Here is a 15,287-nt window from a genome sequence, read left to right on the forward strand (position 1 = left end):
GTGCCGGTAGTTGGGCAGAAATCACCCAGAGCAGCTTTAAAGGAAAGGGAGACCTAGAGGTCAACATAATATTAGCTATAGATTTATAAAAGCAGCAGCGGAGATATTTTTGAGAGCGATTCAGGCCATGAACATGATCCCCTAAAGCTCTTTACCCGTTACAGATGGATTTAGCAACCCTCAATCACATAACACCCAAAAACCAGCTTTCTCTCTCCACTAAAGACCAGAGAATGGATGTGATTCCTCCACATATATCTTTCAGAGGTCAACTGATTGGTTAACTTCTTAAAGAGTACCTCTTGTGGTAATTTAAGAGTAAAACATGAGTTTTATTTCTTGCTAACCAACAACTCTCTAGTTGCGGCAGGCGCTAATGTGTTGGTAAAGTGGCTAGAGTTAAAAATCTGCTATTTGGTGCCTGCGGAAACCAATTTTGTTCAAACAAGATGTTTATGTTCCTAGTGATCGTGGCAGCCTTAAATCAGCCAAGGATGGTCAAATAAGGAAGATCAGCAATAAATCCTGATGCGAACATTGTCAGCATTTTTAGGGCCAATTCAGGTGTTGCTTTAGAATGCTGTATAGTAAGGTATGTCAGATCATAGAAATCCTAACCTAGAGCTGGCCTGCAATTTTAAGGACCAGTTTTTGGATGGGTTTGTGCCATTATCATATAATATATATATATATATATATATATATATATATATATATATATATATATATATATATATATATATATATATATATATATATATATATATATATAAATATATATATATATATATATATATATATATATATTTATATATTTATATATTTATATATTTTTTTATTTTTTTAGGTGGAACAGTGTTAAACAACTCAAACGCACACTAAAATAACACTCTCAGTGGGTGCAATTCCCTCCTGTGTGCTGACGGTGCAAAGTAAGGAAAGGGGTCGCTCAGCTCTGCCCTTCAGTGGCATGCGGTAGCAACGGGAGGAATCGCATTTGATTTTACAAAATTAAAGCCTTGCCAGAAATTACAGAATGCTGACATACTTTATTCTTCCTCACCTAGAGCAGTTCTGCTGCGGCGAGCCACACACACACACACTCACACACACACACACACACACACACACACAAACACAATCACACATTTCCCTCTATTGCTCTCAGTATCACCTGGAGGTGTTATTGCTGGACTGGTTACATCTCGTGTGTAAGGCTTTTCGGTGCAGTGCATACAGGCTTACTGAGATCAATAATGTCCCATCTAATACAGGGCTCAACAATAAAGATGGTCCAATGGCTCAGGGCCAGGAAGAGAGAGTTTCAGGCCAGTTTGCTCGACGTATTGGGCCAACTCTGTGCTGCCGTAATGGCCTGCAATCATTAATCATGTACGTGTTTTTATGTCTTGCTAACTTGTTTATCGAACTAGCTAATGGTGTCTGCATTCAATTGAATTCACAATTTTAAAAACATAGGGTTGAGTTAATGCACTTTATACTACATTTAAAAAATAAGTAAGCATACAAAAGTTTATTACATTTTAAATAACTCAAAACTTTCTAGCTGACAATTGAGTAAAAACTATAAAAACGGATTACATTTGTTTAATACTTTAGGGCTGCACTGATCCTTAGGTTTAGGGCGTACTCACTATGCTATCTGAACCTTGCCCAGGCCTGTTTCCTGGATTGATTGAGAAGTATGAGTGCTCTGAATCGGGCTCAGGCATGGTTCAGCTGGCCAGCCCTGGCCCAGTTGGAAGAGGTGTGCCAGAGCGTGGTTAACTTGGGCTTAGTGAATTGCCTGGGCCCAAAACCGAAGACGAAATGTGACCTTTATGGGATTTATTATGTAAGGATTTCTTAATCATTCTTACTGTTTAATGAACGCAAACTGTCGTAGATTATTAAAGAAATAATCCCCTTACTGCACAACAGCTGCACCTTCAGCAAACCTCATAATTCCTGCAGCACGAAGACTTTATGATTGCTTATGAGCATCAAAAGTGGCTGATCTGTTCGGCGAAATATTTGACTGCGTGTCACCGCATCCCAAATGACTAAAACAATATAACTTAAGAAATCTACATTGTGTTGAGCGGAAGTGCTTACTGAACAGCCAATCATCGATGATCAAAGCATGCCCAGGCCTGAATGTAATGTGAGTGTGGGCCGTCGGGGGAGACAGGAAGCGGGGACAAGCGTGCTTCGGCCCTGTTCGAGGCAACTGTACATAGTGTGAGTATGCCCTTCTGCCCAATCCCAATTCTACCCCTTAGCCCTTACCCCTTTTTCTAGTTTTGTGCATTCATGTGAAGGGGTAGGGGTGTCTCAATTACTTTTAGCTTGATGGCGTAGGCCTAAAGGAAAGGGCTAGATACCCCTTGAAACAGAGATTTTTCAGGACCACGCTCAAAACCGAGGGGTATGAAAATCACCCAGAATACACTATCTACAATGGCAGCGTGACAGTACATGAGGTAAGGCGATGCAAAAATTAGTGTTTTTAGGCATTGTTATGAATTTTTATGACAAACAAGCATATATTTTATTAAATTCATAACCGGCTCATGTTTTTCTGTCATGCTTTAAAAAAACGCTAACATAAAAAACCCTAAATTTCGCGATCAAAAATCCATAATAATAACACCCTTAGAGTAGTCCCTCAACATTCTGACACTCGATGACTCTTAAATCCCCTGTCAGAGAAGTCTAGTGGCCAGGAATAGCTTTTTACAGCGGCTGGTATACTGTTAAATGTTGTTTTTGTGTGTTTACGTAGATAAATATGGCCGCGGTGTAAATGCACAATACAGTTATAATCTTTTTGCCACATTATATTGGTATGATAACAAGCTATCGTTGCCTTCAGTGATATCCTGAAAAAAAAAACCAAACAATAACACAACTGGAAGAACTACAGCAGTCGTGATCGTCAATCTCATATGAAGCAAGAGATCACGACGACATATGATGACGTGTGCAGGTGCTGTAAGTGCTGTCTCATTTCTCAGTGGTAAATTTTGAAGCTTTTCCCCTTTACACTCTGTTTCAAGGGCCAAGGGGTAGGGATATAAAAATAGAATTGGGATTGGGCCTTAGAGAAAATGAACTCTTGTTTTAGAAATATCTGTCAATACATGGTTGATATGTAAACCCCTATTTGTCTATGACCCATATATATACTGTTACTTTTGCTGACCTAACCAAAGCATAAAACCCTTACACAAACAATCATTGACCCCAATTTTTAACAGTAATATGTGTGTATGTGAGTATTTAATTAGCAATTACTAATTGTCGAGGGTTAAGAAATCGACTGGCGTTCTTGTTGAACAGTGAACAATCTCTATTGTTAAGCCCTGTAATATAATGTTTTCAATCCATCGTTTGGGCACTCAGTCTGTGACCCCTTAAAAAAAGCATTTCCAGCCTTCCATGGAGTTGTGCAGACAGTTCAGAAGAGCCTTTCATCTTCCGTTTGTTCATTTCACACTGCATGAGTCTGGAGAGACTGCCTTGTATATCTTCCATATATACTCCTCTCTTTGCAAATAAAAGCTGAGATAGGTTACCGGATTAGCCTCTCTACCTATCTATCTTTTTCTTGTCTCACGGCTCTCGATTAAGTGTGAAATACAGTGCTGTCACCCTGCCCCAATTACATTACTAACACTAGGGGAGAGCGTTGTGTGTGTGAGCATTACTTCTACGCATTTATCCAAGACTAACCTCTAGATCTGTCAGAAACACACACATCTCACTGAACTCGGTATCTTTCTCTGTCTGTGTCCAGCTATGACAACAGAAGTGAGCCTAATCTGCCTGTCCTGCCCGTCTCTTAATCTAAAACTAATGTTGACACATTCTATAAAAGTGCACTTAAAACCTCTTTTTAGAAAAGAAAACTCCTTTGCCGCTGTGTCCACAGCGCGCTGTCTGTTCCTCAGAGATTTCCCAGCATCCCTCTGTCCTCTGGTCACACCTGCATGCCTGGTTTGTTCAGATCCCCATTCCCGTGATTCCCTCCACCACCTCCAGGCCCTCGGGTGACTGTTTCCTCCTCATCGTCGCTGTCCAGCTCCTCGCTCTTCCTCTTGCTGTACCGCTCGTACAGGACCATGAGGACACCCATGACCCAGGCCGACACTGTCCCGGCACTGAAAATGACGAAGCCGATTGCAATGAAGAACAGGTAGTCCCAGTAGCCCAGGCCTTGGTGGCACTCAGACCGCAGCTGCATGCCCACCTCTGCTAGACGCTGTCCCAGCATGTCTGGAGGCCCCTGGCACACTGTCTGGCCCTCATCTAGGAAGGAAGAGAGAGATTGAGGAGAAGTGTGAGTAATAGGGATACACGATTCATTGATAATGAAGTTGAGATCACGATACAGGAAAAGCTGTGATTCTCAAGCACATCTTGTCAGGGAACACTGTGAAAAATGCAGGGTTTCACAAAATTCAAATTCCATAAAAATCGATTAATTTTATGTAAAAATGTAAGTGGATTGAACATAAAACAATTAAGTTGTACCAAAAAGAAATCAAAAGAATTGTGTTGTTTCAGCTCATGGTAGACAAGTAGATTGAACAAGTAGCAAAAATCTTTTTGAGTAAAATTGAAATCAATAGTTAATTATTTACAAAATAAAACAATTTAAATAAAATAAAACAAATGGTAACACTTTATTTTTTGGTCCATTTGAGTATTAGTAGACTGTCTGCTTAATATCTGTTGATACAGCTCCTTCAACATACTTAAGATTTAACTGACGATAAGAAACTTTGCAACTACATAGCAACTTACACTAACCCTGAAAAACAACCCCTAACTTCATGCACACCAGGATGCTTTTTTTTATTTGCGTTTATCGTCAGCGGTTTTCCGAGACGTTTTTCCGGATTCAAACCCAAATGTTTTTCACTGGCGTTGAGCAGAAGAGTATGCAAAATCACTCTTTGACGTTAGATGGCGCTACACAACTTCAAGCTTCTGATACCCGCTAGTAACACAGAAGATTCAGACAGACAGTTGACAAACTTGTTGTTATGGATGGTTCAAGTAACAGCTTCAGCTCTAGTGATAAAGAAACAATCATTGTTCACCAGTGCAATAAGCAGCTCCACGTTTATGTCGCCTCTGGGCATCTTCTTCAATGTGCGCTCGCATTAACAGTTTTGCGGTTGAGTGCCTCAAAGTGCTTTACAGCAGCTCCGTGCATGTGAACAAAAGTGGCAATCTGATTGGTGGAGAAGGTTTTGATGAGGCATGTGGCGTTTATTTAAATAAACGTGGCGTTTATTTAAAAATGACGCACTTGAATTTGCGTGTTCATTTGCATGATCACACTGTCGCCCTTTATTTAGTCACAAGGTGTTAAATGTCGACTGAAAACACGAGCAAAAAGCATCCCAGTTTGCACGGGCCTTAACAGTCTACTTATAATCTAATAAGAATTAGCTGCAATGTAACTTAAAATTAACAAACGGACCGTCAAAAAAAGTGTGGCCAAGTAAATTTCCTTTAAAAGACAGAGGGTGCTCTTAAACAGAAATTGCAAAAATGCAACAAGTAAGAGGCACAGGGATTCAAACAGAGCAAAGGATTTAACTGCTTTCCTTAATTCAACGTGACTAATAAAAACACGACTAGGAAATCGTCTCAGAAAAGTATCTATTTCAAACATTCGAGTGAACTTATGAGGCGAATAATTAATACATTTTTTATTAAATGTTATATTGTTACACGATTTCAGGTAAATAGGCTGTGTTTTACATATTTGTCAATGAATTATGGCTCTGTGTAGTAACAATCTTCATCTAAAAGCAGGTTCTGAAGATTTACTACTGATTACAGAATCGATGTCACTGCCAAATAGAGCATTATCTTTGATAAATCGCACAGTCCAATGAGCAATTTCACAATCTTAGTCATGTAATATGTAAAGAGAAATTGACGGACTGTTAAAATATCAGAAAATAATGCATTCGTGGAGCATAAGTTATGATGCAGCTACAAAGTGTGCATTATTTTCTAATAATACAACAGACCGGAATAAGTTATTCTGCTTCTAATATGGTTATCACACTTAAGGTTGTATTTCAATACATTTGTCAGGTTGTGTGCTTAAACTGTTCCTGTGTGTAGTACTAGTGTCTTACCATTCTCATCTAAATCTTTCAGTTTTTTATATTTGAAAGTGAAATAACTGAATTTATATGGAACAACAACAACAACAACAACAACAACAACAACAACAACAACAACAACAACAACAAACAACAAAAACTCTAGCACTCTAACTCTAAAATTAAATTCTCTGAGCAAACAAGTTCCTTTGTATAACTAACACTTCTTGTGTGTATTGCCTCTTCTTGTTGAATCGCTGAATTCCTCCTTAATTGTAAGTTTCTTTGGACAAAAGCATCAGCTGAATGACTAAATGTGCAACTTTAATGGGGTCTAGAACTACTTTAAAACACAAATCTTAATGCAAACCCACTTAACAAACTCAAGATCTTTCCATACATCCCATCTTTTACCCTGATACATTTTTAGTTGGTTTATAAGTACACTGTTAGAAATAAAAGTACAGGAGCTGTCACTGGGGCAGTACCTTTTCAAAAGATAGTAATTTGCAGCTAAAGAGACCACAGTTGTACTTTAAAGGTAAATATTAGTACCTAAATGCACCTTAAACGTACCAGTATGTTCCATCAAGGTACCAATATGGTCCACTGAGGTACCAATGTGGTCTCTTCAGGTACAAATATGTACCTTTTGAAAAGGTACTGTCCCAGTGACAACTCCTGTACTCTGAGAGTGTACTCTCCATGGGCTTAATGTATATATATATTGTAAGAACACTTATAATACAACCTTCCCAATCCTTGTGACAAATTTTGAAAGTCAAAAGACCCTGTTTAGTATGACTTTTAAATGTTTTTAATTACGAGAAAACAGCAAATGTCCTCATAAACCACCTTAACATTATAATACATAGGTCATAACCATGTCATGATACAAATGTTTGCCCTCATAAACCACCAAAACCAGTAAACACACCACACACACTTGTAGAACTATCTTTATGAAGTCTTCTCATAGATGTAATGATTTTCATACTGTATATTCTATCCCCCTACCACTAAACCCAACCTTTACAGGTAAACAATGTGCATTTTTACATTTTCAAAATACTTCATTCTGTGTTTTCATTATGGGGACCGACAAAAATAAAATGTTCCCATAAGATCAACATTTATTGGTATTGCTCTACTTGTGGTCCCCACAACATAAGGAATACTCTCCGACACACGCACACATACACAGTCTTGAAGCCTCTGGCAGTGGCCCTGAGAAAGAAACAGGTCAGTAACCATCATCCCCATCTCAAAGCCTGAGCATCAGCCTGTCAGCTCAACATATCAGACTGACAGAGTGATCCTCAGACACACTCGCACCGAGACTTCAGTCGCTTCTCATTACACACGGTGGAAACTACTCAAACCAATGGCATGAGCACTTTTTTCTTCATTTTACTGTCACCTTTTTGACATTCTATAAATGAATACCTTTTGTCCTCAAAGACATTATCGAACGCCAGGTAATTTGGGCGGAAGAAATTATATCACTTCACCTTTAATCAAAAAGCAATATCTCTTCCAAGACAAAGAATAGAAGAGAATACGGGCAGGAATAAGTTGCCTCTGGGTAAGACTGTCCTGGAAAGATTTCTGTGTTCCTTCATTCATTCAGAGGTTTAACGGCCACGGACAATTGTACCTCAAAACTCTGTGATCGGTCATTATACAACTTTGAACGGTCATTAGAAGATGACACCACACTTCATTATGTTTAATTAAAAATAGTGACAAAAAATAATAATAATTGGCACACACAAGTGGGAAATTGTCAGAAACTTTAATGTTTGCACTAGTTCTACTAGGAAAACATAATGTCATGTCACTCGTCACAATCAGTTCCAATCAATAGCCAGGAGACACAAGGAATACCTAATGTCACATCAATTATCACAATCAGTTCCAAGCAATAGCCACAAGACGCAAGAAATATATAAGCTGTCCATTCATTTTATTCGATTGCACATACTGATTTACACATTTACCCACATTGACATACACATTTACCCACCATCTTAAGCCTAGTTTATACTTCTACGCTAAGTGATCAGCGTGACCCACGGTGCATGCAACGCACATAGCTGTGCATTCATACTTCTGCACACTGTTTTTGTTGCTCTGCAATAACACTTCCAAAAGCGGGCAGATAGGTGTTTGTTTCTCTGTCGAGTTTCTTCGCTGGTGTTTATTTTTTTCTAAATGCTTCCTTAATGTACAAGTGGTTCAATTTCACTGATTTTGAGGCAGGAAACAGCAGACAATGCAACAACTTTAACCACGAGGTAAATACAAAAACAAATCTTTCCATCTGGAGCTCTTTCACAGGATTTCACACTTGTAAACAATCACTGTATCAGGCTCGTGTTGCTCTCGGCCCTGCCCACACTCATCAGTGACACCGAGTCGACCAATCATAGAGCTTGCGCTTTGCGTTGTTGTGACGTGTAGTTACATTTTTTGAGAGTGCGCGTCAGGGCTATGCATCCACGTGTAGGCCGTGCAAAAGCATGCGACCACATGTGCTTAGTTGTAAACTATATCTATAAAGTGTTTTTTTAAATAATTGTTGTATACACATTAAGCCATTAAACATTGTTCTTAAGACATTTTTTGACAGGAGGTTGACGCAAAAGTAGGAGTATAAATCAGCCTTTACCCACCACCACCACCACCACCACCACCAGGTTGGCCCTGTTTAGAGGGGTAAGCTCTGCCCCTGCCTTCATCCTTGGAAGCCATAGCTGGATCAACAAACTTTCGATTCAAGCTACGAACGGGGCCTCCACCAAAAAAAAATCCAATGTGTTAATTAATCATACTTTTTGTCAAACAATACTCATCAAATAAATGTAAGTCAATATCATATTTATCTCCCTGGTCTTTCTGGTAGAACCTAAATGATTTAGATATTGTGAATGCATTTACACCAAGCAGCAACCTCCCGCTCTCCCTCGTGAAGTCAATATGGAAGTAACTGAAACTGAAATTTATTGACTCGCCTTTGGGGGCTGGCTCCAGGAAGTCCAGATGTTTACAGCCTGCACAAAAGATGGCTTTGGTTTATATACATTTTTTATAACTCTGTTTTCATTTCGTTTTTATTAAGTTATAATAGGTCTGAAACGTTGTCATACAGTGTTATGCCTGGATTTCATAAATAGCCTTGCATTTACTAACACTATTTTAGAAGTCATTTGCGTTTTCCTCCTGTAGAAAAAAATGTCATAAGAACAATGTTTAGTGGCTCAATGTGTATACAACAGTGATTTAAAAAAAAAAACCCTTTATGGTTTACAACCAAGCATATGTGGTCAGAACACAAACAAGTCGCAGGTAATGAAGTATTAAGTGTTTCTCCCAAAGAAAAAGCAATGTGATGTGTTGCGCAAACAAAATGACGACGGTTAGCCACGCCTACTTGTAGCCTCATTTGCGCTCTTTAGAAAGAGTGGGTGATGTCATGGACAATTTTTTTTTCATAGATATCCAGTCCTTTGTAACGGTGGTCACACAAAAAATGTAAATAAAATATGTAAACCTACATAAGTGACCCAAACAGTATTATATGTTTTAACACTGTCACTAGTCACTAAAAATGAAAAAAAAAAAAAAAAAAAATTATATATACATATATATATATATATATATATATATATATATATATATATATATATATATATATATATATATATATATATATATATATATACTGTATATATATATATACTGTATATATATATATATATATATATATATATATATATATATATATATATATATATATATATATATATATATATATATATATATATATATATATATATAAATAATAATAATAATAATTACTCAGGTCGGGTTCAAACTCGGGTCGGCAGTGTTGTAACTCCATGTGCTGACCACTGGAGCACAATGGCGCTGTAATGCCAGTGCGTTTGGACAGTAAGTATTGCACTATTCTCTGCAAGATTCTTAACCACAGTATTACCTTCTCTTGATGGCTTAATCTTTTTCTCTCCTTTTTAGATTTCTGATCAAGTTATGTCAGATTTATTAATGTAGTAAAACATCTGATTTTCGTTGAGCAGGTGTAATATTTATTAATATTAATTATTCAAATTCTCATATTCACTAAGGTGCTACTGTTTGCGGTCGAATGATATTTACATCATCATTAACCAGCAGGCTGCATTTTGCTCACGGGGCTGCGAGAAAATAAAATAAAAAGACCAAAGCTGTGGCAAAATAATGAATAAAAAGAGTGAGGCTATGGTCAAATAAATAAATCAATGAAAAAAAGTGCAACAGCTGAGAGAGCTAGCAGGTAGGGACACCGACCTTCGCGGCCGAAAAATGGACCGGGCTTTTTAGTTTTTTTTTTTTTTTTTTAAGTTTTATTGAGATGGATTGTTGGTGATTGGATGGATGTTGGCCTGATTGGGTAGCTTTACTTAGAAAGAGAAAAATTGTTTCAAATTATTTAAGACCTACAAGACAATATTTTAGTGAATTTAGTAACTTTTTTTGGCCTAAAATTAAATTTTTAAAGTTTAAGTTATGTTAAGACTTTTAAAGACCCAGCGGGGACCCTAATAATGCTACTGATAAAACCCTAATGGACCAACTTGGAATTACTTTTTATAAAATAAAACTATTTCCCATCAATATTATAAAAAAAGCCTTCCCAACAGAATGAGCTTACAATTGATTGCAAATTACAAAAGCATTTGAATTCTGCATACATTCCATTAGGTTTGCTTAGGAATACCTTCACTCTAAATCTCAGCATTTTTAGAGTGTATGTACTTACTCAAATCCCAACATTTGACCTGCGTTTCATAGAGAAGCTTTGGAAAAGACCACCTGGTGCTAAATAAAGGGATTACCAGTAACTAATCTACTCTCAAACAGGTGAACTGTGCAGGCATTATGCAAGTCATTAAGATGATTAGTGTGCCCCATAGCCTGTGAACTGGACCAGAAACAACCACCTGCCCCAGCAGAGACAGTGTGACCTCTGGGCTTCATCTGCTGTCAGGTTGGTCTCCTACTGCACCAATATGAGCCATGAGGTCATTTTAGGACAAATCCGGACAACGTGGAGCTATCACAAGATCTCTGTACTTTTATATCAGCCACACAAAACCTCAAAGCTATGTAGATGTATTGACTGCATCGCTTTTGAAAGTTTTGAAAGGTATTACAAAAAACCTGGTCTAAATGACTGAACAATATTTACAACATCATTACGAGACTAGGAATTGGGTTGTAAACAAACTCAAGTAGTATATAATAGGATGACCATAGGTAATCTTTATCCCAGACATGTCCTCTTTCGATTTCCAAATCTCCAAAAATATCCAGGATTTACCTTTTGCTTTTTACAGTTCCTTTTTCCCACAGTTCCTTTCACCTTCCACTTTAGTCAATGCCTTAATGCATACTACCATTCATGTACCATGACATGTATGTACACAAACATTAGCAAGAGTGTCTCAATCCATCAGCTCTAACACAACAGCCAAGATAATAAGCAGCAGCTTTTACCTCTCATTGTGTGGCACATAACTCCTAAATAGCGTAAAAGTAAAATAGTGGATTTGTTTATTTATTTTACTTCAACATATTGAAAAGATACAGTGTTGTTTCAAATGTATGAAATGGTATTTTATAAAATGAGTTTATTATTCTATTGCTGAGGATCAAATGTTGGTTGGAAATTAATGCTATCACTTTTTAATTACAAGGCTATGGTGACATTCCAAGGTATGCTATCTCGAGATAACAACTGTTGAAACTAAAACCACCAGTTCATCCTGGTACTTCAAGTCTTCTTGACTGTCAGTGAATTCATATTTACATGCCTGTCAATCTGTTTTTGATTGTAGAAATAAAAATTTGCATATGCATTTGTTTATATGACAAAACATGTATTTTTCCCAAAAGAAGGCCCTTACTCACTCCAAAGGCAGATACTGATAAAATCAGGGCCTGGTGTGTGGACTTTGGGGGTTTTACGATGTGGTCACATGTTGATTGGTCAGTTTGTATGTCTCAGTATTTGGGCTTTGGTCAAAAGTCAAAGAAAAATACAAAATAGTTGATAAACTTTGCTCTGCCTCTTTTCCTGCCCTGCACTTTCCTGCTCTGCTCCTGATCTGGAGTCTATCTTCTCTGCCTCTTTGAGGCCTGCTTACTCTCTTTGTCTCTCCCTCCCCCTGTCTTTCCTTCTGCCTCTGGTTACTTTATTTTTACATTTAAGCTGAGTACAACTATTATCATGTTTTTTTTTTATAATCATATACAGTTATTTTTATTTAATTCAGTTATAGAGATTTATTGTCATTAAATCATTTCATTAACAAGTATTTGTGAATTACTTTTGATTTAACATCAACACTAAATTGCTCCATATTGCAATACAACACAGTCACATAATAGCAATGCTCTCCCACAATTTTAGCAATTAATTCTGCCCTTATTTAGTTTTTTGTATGAGATTGCAGAAGAATGGTTTGACTAAAATGTACAGTTTTTTACCATCATGCTGATAACTTTTTAGTCAATTGGCAGAACTACAGTTCGCCTCGCTGTGGTTAAAACCCATCCTTACATGATTGTTTGGCACCGTCTTTTGACCGAATAATATGGAGGTTAGTGTATGCTTTATTCAGCTGTTTTCATTTCTGAAAGTTTTACCTTTAATTAATGAGCCCCTATTATGGGATTTTGAAAATGAACTTCCATGCATGTGAGCAACACAGCTCTAAAATAATGAAAACAGCCAGCTGAGGTTTAAATCTGAAAGTGCACCTTATTTAAAAATATAGATTTTTTTAATAAAAGAGTCGATTTAGAGTCATTTAAATGATTCGTCGTTGATCCGAATCAACACGATTGGTTTAAGCTGGACATAGCTGGTTTTGGCTGGGCTCCCAGCCTGGTTAGGCTGGTCAAGCTGGTTTTAGCTGGTCATCTACCAGCCTGACCAGCTAGGACGAGGCTGGAAATGGCTGGAAACCTGCCAGGAAATGGCCAAAACCCCTTTAAAACCAGACTGGTCAACCAGCTAAAACCAGCCAACCAGTCTAGACTGGTTTAAGCTGTTTTTATTTCTTTTTTTTTTCACCAGGCTAATTAGCAAATTACTTAAATATCTACTACATATTATGATGCAATATGTTTTAGAAGAGGCAAAAATTTACACTCAGCACCTTTAAAGTACCGATAAGTAATAAAAAATTACAACTTAGTTGCTACGCCTGCATGTAGTTTCATAACAGAACTTTGTATAAATGCCTTCCATATTAAAATTATGAAATCCTTCAGGCCATAACATTTCCCAATTAGCTACATAACATAACTGTCTTGCTATTAGCACATGGCGAATGACGGGCTTGTACTGCATTTCTATTCTGTCACGCACATCCATGCGTTGATTCGAGCGTTCATAGGATTATACGAGTTCACACTGACAGGATATTAGGCTGCACAAGCGTACACACAAACGAGCTAGCCTATATTTGGCTGTGTTTCAGGCACATGTACTAGGGCTGATATGGTCTGGTCTGACAGGAATCACAGTGGCGACAAAAATTAATGTGTTTCTTAGTGCGCTGCATGGATTGGAGATTAAAAAGAAAGCATTTGCAGTAAACGAACCAAGAAGCAAAGGGAATGTGACAAGGAGCGGACCTTTGAGCCCTCAAATCATTCTTTCTCATACACAATGGTTTGTCAAACCTTGCCCAATGCATGACCTTACATTACATCCCAGACTAGAGGGGTTTGTGTGTGTGAGGACACATCTCATTACCGAAAGTCCCATAACCTTAACTCTGTCATTTATGTGTAATCTGTCCTCCTCCCTCTATGATTAGCCTTTCTTTCTTCTTATTTTTTTGCTCTGTCGATCTCTCCTTCTATCCTTGAGGGCATATTAGCCCAGCTTGCGTCAGTCGTCGTCATCATCTGTGACACACACAAGGTAAAAGAGGGCGATTACTCATTAAGTTGCTTAAAATGTGTCATTACAGAGATAGTCTCACTGTGCCCACTGTCAAATTACCCACAAGTCATTTCTATCTCTCACCTCAAAAGTATAGCATTTTTTCTTGTTGTTTTGAGACATTTACAGTTGTAAATATCAAACTTCTGTGTCATCCATGGCTCGTTATTATATGCATATAGTATTACGGCGTAATGTCTCGGCTGTGTATTTAAAACATGGCGGTTCCTTTGATTTCATTCTTGCTAGCTCTATGAGCTCGTGACTTATCGCTGTAACCAAACAGCTTTTAGCTGCGCATGTAGTTCCACCTTTTGGTACCCTTTCTCGTGTTTGGTACCCTTTCGAAAGGGTGCAGAAAAAGTGGTACGGTACGGCTTGGTTCGGCACGCTTTCATGGCCATTTCCACTGTTAAACGGCATACCGTACACTGTAAAAAATTGCTGTTAAAAAACGGTCAGATTCTACAGTAAAATAATGTTTTTTCACTAAAACAGTAATATTCTGTTAAAAAAAAAAATTTTGAGAAAATAACCAACAGCAGAAAACTGAGCTAACAGAGTTCAGATTCGACATTTTGAAGTCTGTGTTTAAAATCACACTTTGTGCCCTTGTTCACTATTCCATCAACTAGTTCACCAATATAGTTCACCTGACAGAGTTAATGAACACTAATGAGTGAATTCAGACACTGATGAACACCTGCTGTTAATAATCACAATTACTGAAGGAAAGAGAAACAAGAAACACAAACAACACTTGAGTTACAACATTAAATAAAATCAAGCAAAATAAAACACTTTTAGTCTCAGCAGAGGATCATTAAACAACTCCACAAACAACAGCAGACACACACTTATTACTGACTGATTTGACTTCCATACTATTCCCATTGAGATCCAACAGAAATTAAGGTGTTTTTTGTGTCACCGTAATGGAGTGAGGGGCTGGTTTAGTTGGGCTCTTCACCCTTGAACTCTTTTAAGAAGACTTTCCAATTACTATAATAAAGAGTTAACAAAATGCTTGTGTTATAGTAATCAAGTTAGAAAGTCAATAAATAGAGAAATCTATTTGTCTGAAATTAGTTCTGATAAATGTTTTGTTATAAATCTGGAAGGAGGGTCTCATGCAA

At 37.6% G+C, this 15,287-nt stretch overlaps 1 protein-coding gene across 1 annotated transcript in view; it reads right to left on the reverse strand.

The window, feature by feature from the left end:
- Window positions 1–844: 844 nt before the first annotated feature.
- The window catches only part of lrrc52 (leucine rich repeat containing 52), a 77,593-nt gene continuing 63,150 nt past the window's right edge, over window positions 845–15,287 (reverse strand). The window contains exon 2 of the mRNA XM_068215629.2: window positions 845–4,311. Coding sequence (XP_068071730.1) covers window positions 3,983–4,311 — 329 coding nt within the window. The 3' untranslated portion in view covers window positions 845–3,982. The remainder of the gene's footprint in view (window positions 4,312–15,287) is intronic.

The sequence above is a fragment of the Danio rerio genome, chromosome 20, assembly GCF_049306965.1.
Source record: "Danio rerio strain Tuebingen ecotype United States chromosome 20, GRCz12tu, whole genome shotgun sequence".
In the NCBI taxonomy this organism is placed as follows: domain Eukaryota; kingdom Metazoa; phylum Chordata; class Actinopteri; order Cypriniformes; family Danionidae; genus Danio; species Danio rerio.